Source organism: Orycteropus afer, unplaced genomic scaffold (assembly GCF_000298275.1).
Source record: "Orycteropus afer afer isolate SDZICR_OR568_19922 unplaced genomic scaffold, OryAfe1.0 scaffold00005, whole genome shotgun sequence".
Taxonomy (NCBI): Eukaryota; Metazoa; Chordata; class Mammalia; order Tubulidentata; family Orycteropodidae; genus Orycteropus; species Orycteropus afer.
In genome coordinates this window covers 907,851-919,386 of record NW_006921592.1, presented here as the reverse complement: position 1 = coordinate 919,386, position 11,536 = coordinate 907,851, and the positions used below count along the sequence as shown (strand labels likewise).

The 11,536-nt window shown below is 39.7% G+C and overlaps 1 protein-coding gene across 1 annotated transcript in view; it reads right to left on the bottom strand.

Moving 5' to 3' along the window:
* Positions 1-11,536, bottom strand: part of CUNH9orf135 (chromosome unknown C9orf135 homolog) — a 104,350-nt gene that overhangs the window by 52,169 nt on the left and 40,645 nt on the right. The window contains exons 3-4 of the mRNA XM_007938409.1: positions 6,380-6,498; positions 5,765-5,833 (exon numbers count right to left, since the gene is read on the bottom strand). Coding sequence (XP_007936600.1) covers positions 5,765-5,833; positions 6,380-6,498 — 188 coding nt within the window. The remainder of the gene's footprint in view (positions 1-5,764; positions 5,834-6,379; positions 6,499-11,536) is intronic.

Sequence of the window (11,536 nt, the reverse complement as noted above, 5' to 3'; positions counted from 1 at the left end):
ATATACAGGAAGCAGACCACATCCCAAAGGCAGCTACTCAGCTGCTTGTGGTAGATCCCACCATGGAGTTGATTCCCAGTCTCATCATGGGGAATAACTACCACCAGCTGCCCAGCCATTCAACCAGGCCCAGACAAGTTGACACACAAACATAACTACCACATCACTCTAATGCCACAGGCATCTAGCCCTTCCAAGTGGCATTTATTTTATTTTGGTTATGCATATATAACAAAAAGTTTGCCATTTTAAACATTTCAACCATTGCAATTCAGTGACATTAAATTAAACATGTTATGCTCTCATCACCACTAACCATTGCCAAAACTTTTACATCAACCCAAATAGAAAGCCAGTACCTCTTCAAATGTAACTCCCATTCCCTCCTTCGCCAGTCCCTGGTAACCACTAATAAACTTTTGTCTCTATGCATTTGCCTGTTCTAGATAATTTATATACATGGGATCATATGCTATGTGTCCTTTTATGTCTGACTTATTTAATTCAGCACAGTATTTTCAAAGTTTATCCATGTTGTACCATGCATCAGAATTTCATTTCTCTTTTTGGCCAAGTAATATTCCATTGTATGGGTATACCACATCTTGCTTATTCATTTATCAATGAATAGGTAGGCCACTGATAAGCAAAGATATCATGTCATTGCTGATGTCAGATGGATCTTGGTTGAAAGCAGAGAATATCAGAAAGATGTTTACCTGTGCTTTATTGACTATGCAAAGGCATTTGACTGTGTGGATCACAACAAATTATGGATAACATTGCAAAGAAAGAAAATTTCAGAACATTTCATTGTGGTCATGTGGAAACTGTATGTAAACCAAGAGTCCGGTGTTTGAACAGAATAAGAGTATACTGCATGGTTTAAAATCAGGAAAGGTGTGATTCAGGGTTGTATTATTTCACCATACTTATTCAATCTGTATACTGAGCAAATAATCCAAGAAGCTGGACTATACGAAGAAGAATGAGGCATCAGGATTAGAGGAAGACTCCTTCACAACCTGTGATATGCAGATAACACAACATTGCTGGCTGAAAATGAAGACTTGAAGAACTTCCTGATGAAGATCAAAGACTATAGTATGGATTATACCTCAACATAAAGTAAACAAAAATCCTCACAAATTGGACCAATATAATGATAAACAGAGAAAAGATTGAAATTGCCAAGGATTTCATTTTACTTGGATCCACAATTGACATACATGGAAGTAGCAGTCAAGAAATCAAACAACTCATTGCACTGGGCAAATCTGCTGCAAAAGACCTCTTTAAAATATTAAAGCACAAAGACATCACTTTGAAGACTAAGGTGCACTGACCCAAGCCTTGGTATTTTCAGTCACCTCATATGCATATGAAAGCTGGACAATGAATAAGGTAGACTGAAGAAGAATTGATGCCTTTGAATTATGGTGTTGGTGAGGAATATTGAATGGACTGCTAGAAGAATGATCACATTTGTTTTGGAAGAAGTACAGCCAGAATGCTTCTTGAAGTGAGCATGGTGAGACTTCATCTCTCATACTTTGGTCATTTTATCAGGAGAGACAAGACCCTGGAAAAGGACATCATGCTTGGTAAACAGAAGGTCAATGAAGGAAAGGAGATGAAGACCGTCAATGAGATGGATTGACACATGGCTGCAAAAATGGTGTCAAACATAGCAACAATTGTTAGGATGGTGAAAGAACGAGCAATGTTTCATTGTTATACATAGGGTCACTATAAGCATAATCTTCATTGAAGCTCCAAGTCAACAAGCCTCCCTCATGGCTCATCTCTAAATCATTAGCAAAAAAAAAAACATGGACTGATTACCAGACATTTGGGCAAAGCTTCTAGCGTGGAAGATAGATACCATACAAACAAACAAACAAAGTAGAAGGTAAAAAAAAAAAAGCAAGAAGAAACTGACTATGCATGGAGAAGAAAATTAAAGAAAAACAAGACAGATAAGACATCATAGCCATGAAACAAAAAACAAAGGATTCTATAAAATCACAAGAATCAGAGAATGAAAAAAGAGAACTCTTGGAAATTCAAAGTATGACAAAGGAAATGATACAATCAATAGGCTTGAAGAAACAGAGAAGAAAGTATATTGTAAAAAAGGAAAATAGGGGGAAAAAGACAAGGAAGTTAGAGGACTAGTCCAGGCAATCAACATCCAAATAAAAGATATCCAAAAAGAGAGAACAGAGAAAATGGAAAGTATAAGTCATAATGAAATAAATCAAGAAAATGTCTCTGTCCCAATGGATATGAGTGTATAGACTGAAAGCATTCACCAAGGGTCCTGTATACCAGAGACTTGTGTAGCACTTACTGTGTGTGCATGTTACTAGTCTGTTTTACATGTATTAACTTACTTAATAGTAATAAAAGCCTTATATTCTGGGTGTCTTTATAATCATCACCCCCATTTTACAGAAGAAGAAACTGAGGCACACAAGCACACAAAGGTTAATAAGCAACTTGCTCAAGATCACACAGCCAGTAAGTTCCAGAGCCAGGATTTGAAGGCAGACTAAACAGCACCAGAGCCCACTGCACAATAAACACTACTATGCACCAGGGAGTACTATTATGAAATTTCAGAATGCTGTATAGACAGTTCTATATGATTTTTAAAACCAGGTGTACATAGTATATGATAGGACATGTATAGCCCAGCCCTTGACCAAGGACCTGAGGGGAAATTCATGCAGACTTCTGTTGCTACCTCCCCGTGAAACTTCCTCCTCTCCAATATCCTGCCCTGCAAATTCCAGCCTAAATTCCTGTCCCACTTCCCAGTTCCACAATAACCGTGGTCTACACTTGAGCTCACTTCCCTACACTGTAGCCAGTAAAAGTGTCCCCATCACTAAGCTAGGGGAGAATGTGATGATGCTCACCTTCCATTCTCAAGGAGCACAGTCCCCACGGTTCACTGTCAAACACCTGAAAAAAGTCACCTAAGATATTTTGCCCAGTTCTGTAGTTGTTCATGGGGCAGTGGTAGTTCAGTGGTGGAATTCTTGCCTTCCCTGTGGGACACCCAAGTTAGATTTCTGGCTAATGTACCTCAAATGCAGCCCACATCCATCTGCCACTTGGAAGCTGCATGCTACTATGATGCTGTACACGTTTCAGCAAGTTTACAGAGTAAGACAAACTAGGAGGAAAGACCTGGTGACCTATTTCCAAAAATCACTCAATAAAAACCCTATGGATCACAATGGCTCAAGGCACAATTGATTCATAACCAAACACGGGGATGGCTCAAGACCAGGTAGTGTTTTGTTCTGTTGTGCACAGGATCACTGTGTGTCAGGCTCCAGCAGCCAACAACAATAACCTAGTTGTTCACTGCAGGATGTTAAGTCTGAAACCAGTCTTTGTATATCTAAAAATATCTTCGTTTGATCCTCACATTTTAAAAATCCTATGTTCAAAAATCTTCTCCTTCAACATTTTGATGCTATTTCTTGTTGGACTATTGCAGCCAGTGTTTCTGTTGGGAAATTAATATCGATCTGATTTTCATTATTTTGCTCTATACTTGCATCAGATTCCTTTATTTGTCTAAGTAATAAGGTTTTAAATTTCTGTGTCATTTGTTATATTGGGCCTGATTCCTCTGGTGTAGGTTGTCTATAATTTGTTATTCTTCATGATGTTCCCACTCTTTGCACATTATGATTTCTTGAGAGTTCTTCCATATTATACCCAAGATTACCAGTTGCTTCCGCTTTTGATGACTACATGGGTGGCCCAATGACAAGGGTGGCCCCAACTGCTGTTTTCACTGTCAACAGGGAAGAGGTCAGTTAAGTGCCTCTACTGAAGTTCTCCAGGCTTTCCTGCAGTCGTTTCCCCTCCTCCTTTCATCCGTCTCTCCTTAGGATACACTGCCCAGTTCATCTACATGAGGAACTGTTTTCTCTAAGAGTGGGAGAGACTGGCGGGGCGCCTATTGGCCATCTGTGACTGGCATTACCAATACCAGTGCTGAAACCAAAGAAAGGTTATTTTCATCAAATCCTCTTTTATATGGAGCCCTGGGTGTCTCATGTTCTGCCCTGGACTAAAAACACCAAAGTCAGTGCAGAAAATGCAACCTTGAGTATATAATCCAAGGTCCTAGTTTGCAAACACAATAGACAAGACTCATTCAGCTCCTGTCCTAGCCTGCCCCACTGAGACTACAGCTCCTACCCTGGGCTGGCCCAAGATTCCATCTAGAGACTTAAACCCTCACCTACACTCTCCTGTCGCTCCTCAGCTCTCTTCTGCTGCAGCCCCTCATTTTCCTGAGGGTTTCTTACTTTTGATGTAGTCATTAAAGCCTGCTTCTGGATTCTTTCTGCCTTCCTATGTCTTTGCAGATTTCAGTGCAAGGAAAGGAGCCAGAAGCTCATCCTCCTCTAGGATCCCCCTGGGGATACCTCCTATGGACCCTCAAGCCCCCTTAGAGATGCTGCACCAGGCTGTGGGGAATGCAGGCCTAAATCAGCCTTGCTGCAAAGAGTTGAACCTACATCTCCAGTACCTGGCTAGAATTACAACAGTTGGCTGTGTCACAGGGGTGTTATCCTTTAGGGCATGCCCCTAGGCTCTTAAAGTGACTTAGTTCAAATGGCAGGCAATTCTTAAAGGAAACAAAAACATCTTAATTCCCAGGGATGATGCTATGCACTCAGGTTATGTCTTCCTAAAGACACAGTGGCTACAGCAATGAGCTCAGGTATAGCAAGGATTGTGAGATGGTGCATGAGTGGACAGGGTTTCATTCTGTTGTACACAGGGTCACTATGAAGCAGAGCTGACTCGACAGCACCCAACAACAACAACAGTGCGCACCTCAATACTTAGAATTTTGTTATGCTTGTAACCAAATAAACCAAACCCACTGCTATAGAGTTAACTCTGACTCATAACAACCTTCTAGTTATCAGCCGAATGCCTTAACCACTGCACCACTAGAGCTCCTTTGTTATGCTTATTAAGTGCCTATATTTCCACATTATTTACTGTATATCATTACATAAATTATGTATATCCTGTATATCATTACATAAATTATGAAACTTTATTGTCTTTAGAAACATGAGTGGAAGAAAAATTGTTTTTCGCAATAGCAAGTCATGCTATCCCCAAAATAAATGCATTTCTCATCATTAGTAAAAATAGCAGTCTTAGTTATATTATTAATATTATGTTATGCACATTTTTGTTTAAGAAGTCTGTAAAATGTTACATAAAGGGCCTCAGTTACTGTTCTAATTGGTTTATGAATATTATCTTGCTTACTGTATGTAAAGAAGCTCTGGTGGCTCAGTGGTTAAAGCATTCAGCTGCTAACCAAAAGGACAATGGTTTGAATCTATCAGCCACTTCATTGGAGAAAGATAAGGTAGTCTGCTTCCATAAAGATTTACAACCTTGGAAACCTTTTGGGGCAGTTTTACTTTGTTCTATGGGGTCATTATGAGTCAGAATACACTCAATGGCAATGGGTTTGGTTTGGAATGTATGTGTATGTTGGATATGTTCATCTTGGGTGCCTCTATAACTATCATCTTCATTTTACAGATGAAGAAACTGAGGCACACAAAAGTTTTGTTGCTCTTGGCACGCACACAAACACAACACACACACCTTTAGCCCCTACAGAAAAAAAAAAAAAAAAAAAGAAATCCCAAATCATTAAGAAACATTTTGTAGTATCTGCAGAAGTTTAGAAACTACTAACATTTTGCGACGATCTGGTGGGTGTCTAGTAAAGATGGCTCCAAAGCCCATGGCAGGCAATCCAGTGTCCCTGAAAACAAGATAACAAGTTTTAGAAAACATGTCAAATCACCACTTAGCAACTTTCAAAACCACATAAAACTAATTTGAGGCTGAATTTTGATGATGATCATTTTTAAAAGAGGCTTCACAGTTGGAACTTTTATGTACCTTGCAAAATAAAGTTTTCCAAAAAGTAAATGAAAAGTCTAGCATTTTGTCATTACTTTGACTGCATTTCCCAATGACTACAAGATAACACAATGTCTACATCATGCACTTCCACAAGAAGGCACTGTGTCAGATTGCAGGATCACAGAAATGACTAAGAAAACAGTGTCCACCCTCAAGGAACTCTCTATCTCTGTAGAAACTCTTACCTGTAGAAACCAGAATGTCAGTCCAATTGTTATACAGAGTATAACAAAATGCTAAGCACGAGCAGAAACCAGGGAAGCCTGAAACAAAAGTGTTTGATGTGTTCCTGTAATAGGTAGCTGGACCACTATACTTCTTTGCTGCTTATGTAAATCCTATTCTGCCTGTACATGCCCTGTAAGAAAAGTATTAAGAATACCTTTCAATAAGCCCAGAGTTTAATGTGTTCTCATTCAGTAAGGCCTTGCTCTTTATTTCAGCCAATTCTGTGTTTAAACAAACTTGAGCCATCTGTTCATGAGTTTCTGATATCCAAATCTGGAAAAGCAGAAGCCACATAGAGGAAAAATAAATGAGTGCCAAATAAAGGTCACTTACTAAAATATACTTCTGTTTGAGTACATTCTGATTTTTACTTCCTGACTCCAATTGGCATTAAAAAATAAATAATATCATATTTTGTAACAGTCAACTATTTCATCATAAATATGTGAAAATGGCAATTCTTACCATGTATGATTGGGAAAATAAAAAACAAATTGGTTGTTATGAAAAGTGCTGCATTCAACCAAAACCCAACTCTACCTGCTTTCTACTTCTTCCTATATCTTCCTGATGTTTGATGTATTTTAACTTCCCTAAGTAAGAAAATGTTTTGTAGCAGTCACTTTGTAAGTCACAAAGGACTTCAGATGTCATCATTGTTGTCACCACCATCATTATTAGTATTGTTCATTCTCTATCACAGAGGATATTTCAATGAATTATCAAGCAATTATTACTATTAGGACATCTGTGAAAGATGTACTCAGATCAATTAAAGAAGTGCCACAGGTGGTATCTAGGGATCTTAGGAGTAAAAATGGGTGCTGAAGATACAATATTTTCTCCAAAGGAAACTCTAGAAATCACAAATGTGAAAGGACACAATAGAGAACCAGAACTCACCACCACCAAGAGAACCCATCACTTTACCCAAACCTGAAGACTAGGCTTCCCAAGGCATACAGTGAAGTCCCAGAACACATTCATGCCACTAGAGTTTCTGCTTAAGAAAAAGAGACCATTCTTTAGGAACTTGGAGCCTTCAACAGCAAGAGTATCATGTTGTTGTTGTTGTTAGATGCTGTCAAGTCAGTTCCAATTCATAGCAACCCTATGTACAATAGAATACAACACTGCCCAGTCCTACACTATCCTCACAACTGTTGCTATATTTAAGCTCACTGTTATAGCCACTGTGTCAATTCATCTCTCTTGAGGGCTTTCCTATTTTTTGCTGACCCTGTACTTTACCAAGCATCATGTCCTTCTTCAGGGACTGGTCCCTCCTGATAACATGCCCAAAGTACATAAGACAAAGACTCACCATGCTCACTTCCAAGACTTTCATAGTCACAGTCAATGCCTTTGAATCACTTTGGGTCAATCATAAGGCTCTGCCATAACTAAGCATCTATGCCATCAGAGCATTTTTCACTCCAGTCTCTGGTCCTGGCTCCCTCGCTTACTCCATGACTTTCAGGGTCTTAGGCTTTTTCCATCATTGCTCTCTAAGACTTCAGTCTCCTGAACCACCAGCCTTCCAGCCTAGTTTCCCAGTTCTGACTGCTATGTCCTAGCTCAACTTCTCTTCCTCTTAGATTCCCAGGTTCCAAGTCAATGATAGAGGACGTCGTACTGGACATCATATTCTGTATTTTAACAAAAAAGAAGTATCTTAAAAAATAAAATTATTAGCCATCATTTTTCTTTAAGGTATAAGATTGACCAAAAAATTAATCTTAGGTATGCACTGATCATTTACAGCAGTAAAATGTTTCCACAAGTCAATCAGTACCTTTGATAATTGTTTTGTGAAAGAGATTCCCAAACAGAAAATAATGAGTGAAAGAAAACAGTTAATATTTGCATATTTTGTTGTTGTTGTTATGTGCCATCGAGTCAGCCCTGACTCATAGTGACCCCTCCTTGGGTTTCCAAGGCAGTATCACCATGGAAGTAGATTGCCCAATCTTCCTTCCGAGGAGCAGCTGGTGGGTTTGAACTGCCAGCCTTCTGGTTAGCAGTCAAGTGCCTTAGGCACTACGCTACCAGAGCTCCCAATATTTGCATTAGTAGAGCTTAAATTTATTGTTTATTCTGCATCAGACATATATGCATTACTTTATTAAATACTCAAAACAATTCTGTGACTGTTGTGTATCAAACTTGGTCTCAGAAGGAAAATGCAATCAGTGGGGAAACAGAGGAGAGTTTAAAGAAGGATCTATTTATATAAAAGTGTGGCTAGCATTTTAAAGGGAAGCAACAAGTTACAACTTAGTAAGTGGTGGTTGTTGTTGTTATGTGCCGTGCAGTCAGACCTGACTCATAGAGACTCCTCATTGGGTTTCCAAGGCAGTATCACTACCCAAGTAGATTGCCCAACTGTTCTGGTTACCTACTGCCACTCTGACAAGAAATATACCACAAATAGGATGGCCTTAACAAACAGGAGTTTATTCTTACAATTTGGAGGTTTTAAGTCCAAGTTTAAAGTGCCAGGCTCTAAGGGCTGGGTGTAAGCCCCTCAACCTTGGGGTCCAGCTCTGCCTCCTGCTCCCAACCCACTGGAGCTAGAGGCTTTTCTTCACTCAGACAGCTGCTAGCTGCTGGGGCTGAGAAACCCCAAGGTTGACAAATAAAATGGCACAGTCCCGATGTTACCAAACCACACGGCAAGCCATTAATTTAAGTCCATTGTAAGTCCCAAGGTCGGCAGAGCATGACAGGCTGCTAAACAATGATACGGCTACATGCAGGGTCCAAGCGTGCCATAGGCTAGAGACCATTCCCAAGGCTTCTCCTTATATACAGAAAGCAGACCACATCCCAAAGGCAGCTACTCAGCTGCTTGTGGTAGATCCCACCATGGAGTTGATTGCCAGTCTCATCATGGGGAATAACTACCACCAGCTGCCCAGCCATTCAACCAGGCCCAGCCAAGTTGACACACAAACATAACCACCACACCAACCTTCCTTCCAAGGAGTGCCTGATAGGTTTGAACTGCCAGCTTTCAAGGTATAATGTTGACCAAAAAATTAACCTTAGGTTAATTTCAGCTGGTTAGCAGTCAAATGCCTTAGACACTACACCACCAGGAGCCAAGAATAAAACTGAAGCCCTCTGATGCCAGAGCCTGCTCTTAATCTCTGTAGGTCACCTGTATCAGAAGTAAATTTTATCCCCCAATATCAAACCTCCCCTGCTTCCTCAGTAATAGAACCTCCAACATTTAACTGGGTACATGGCCTTACAGAAACCATTTTCCAGTTATATACGACCAGGACTGGTTCTGGACAACTAGGTTAAGTATAAGTAGTTTATATAACTTCCAGGGAAGGTCCTTCTGTTTTTCTTTTCTTGCTACCTAGAATGTGGACATAACAACTGTTGTCCAGCAGTTAGTTATCTTGGACCTCAATGACAAGGGTCCTACCCAAAGAATGGGAGCATAAATCTGGAAGGAGTGAGTCTCTGACAAATTTGTGGAATTTCTATACCAGTCCTTGCCTGCTTTCCTCCAGATTTTTTAGATGAAAGAATGAAGCGTTCTGTGAACAACCACCGTTAATTTGTGGTTTCTGTTGAATGCAGCAAACTTAATCCTACCCATTCACAATGTGAAAAATCACTTGGGTATAAAAATGTTCATAACCTGACATAAGGATGGATAATTCATAAAAGTACTGCCATATGTTTAAAAGTCTTTTGGGCTTTATATATATATCACAAACTAAAGATTAGCAATTTGGTTTGTGAAATAGCTAAATTAACACATCACAAACTCACAGGATAATTACAAAATTTTCCATTTAATTTGCATAATAAAATTGAGCTTGAGTCAATGGTAACATAAAAAAATCTAATGTGCACAGAAAGTTCACTTCATAATCACATAATGCTTACTCCTTGTTGTCTTGAGTATCAATTTTTTTAAGTCTCACTTTCTAATCTTCCATAATGAACTCTTCATATATGTGCTACATTTAAGAAAACCCAATAGAGGTATAACCCAGGTAACTTTAACATGGAATATAAACCTCAAGTTCCGCATTTGAGGGTAACTAATCTTCTTCTGCTGAGGATGACTCATCCCTTGACAGAATTTCCTTTGGCAGTTGTTATGGATTGAATAGTCCCCCAAAAGGATGTGTTATGGTTCTAATCCCTGATACTTATAAATCTAAACTTGTTTGGAAACAACAGGGTCTTTGAAGATATTATCAGTTAACATGAGGTCATAGCAGAGTAGGACAGACCTTAATTCCATCTGAGTGTGTCCTTATAAAAGAGAAGAGCAACAGAGGAAAAACAGGCTTGTGAAGGTGCCGTCTACACACCAAGGCGTGTCTATCACAAGTTGGTAGAGACAAGAAGGGATCTTCCCTTAAAGCCTTAGGAAGGAGCACGACCCTGCCTGACACCCTGAATTCAACAACTAGCCTCCAGTTTGTGAGACAATAAAATTCTGTTGTTCAAAGCCATCCACTTTGTACACTTTGGTCCAGCGGCTCCAGGAAACGAATACAGCTGCATTCATTTTAGATGAGCCCCAGCAGACACTTCTATCTTGGGTTCCTTATAGGGTCCTCAGAAAACATAGTTTTGGATTCAGATTGAAGGAAGTACGGGTACTTTCCGAGTCAAGTTTCCACTCTGATGCCATAGGCTGTTTCAAAAATCCTTTAGTTTATATCCTTTAGTCTCACATGAGTCAGACTCCAGCCTACCAAGCTTCCCAATCTCCAGGGAACGCACACCAAGTTCTCTGCATGGCTCCATTCTAAGGCTTGAAGTGAAGGGGACATACTTCTCATCCCTACACCCTTCGGGATGAGAGGGAGAGATTCAGCACACACACTCTTTCCATATGACTTCTCCAAATTCCAAATACTCACAGCCAAGTCTCTCCAACTTCAACTCTTTTTGTTGTTGTTATTTAAATTCTCAAGGTATATGAGAGACCAAAGGTTGGGCAATCTATCCGTCGTGATACCGTCTCGGAAACTCAAGGAGGGGTCGCTATGAGTCAGGTTCGACTCGACGGCACATAACAACAACAACAACAACATGAGAGACCAAAAGACACAAAATCAGTTATTGTCCAAATGTTTTGCATGTTCTGCATTATTGATTTAACCCTTCATTTTGGAATGAAGAAGAAATTGGCACCTATTGTCTTAGATACTCAGTCATAACTAAGAAAGAGTCCTATTTTATCCCTTTAAACAGCCCCACCACCAAGGGTAGTTTTTTATATCACCACAAATAATAATAACTATACACTCTGGTAGCATAGTGGCTAAGG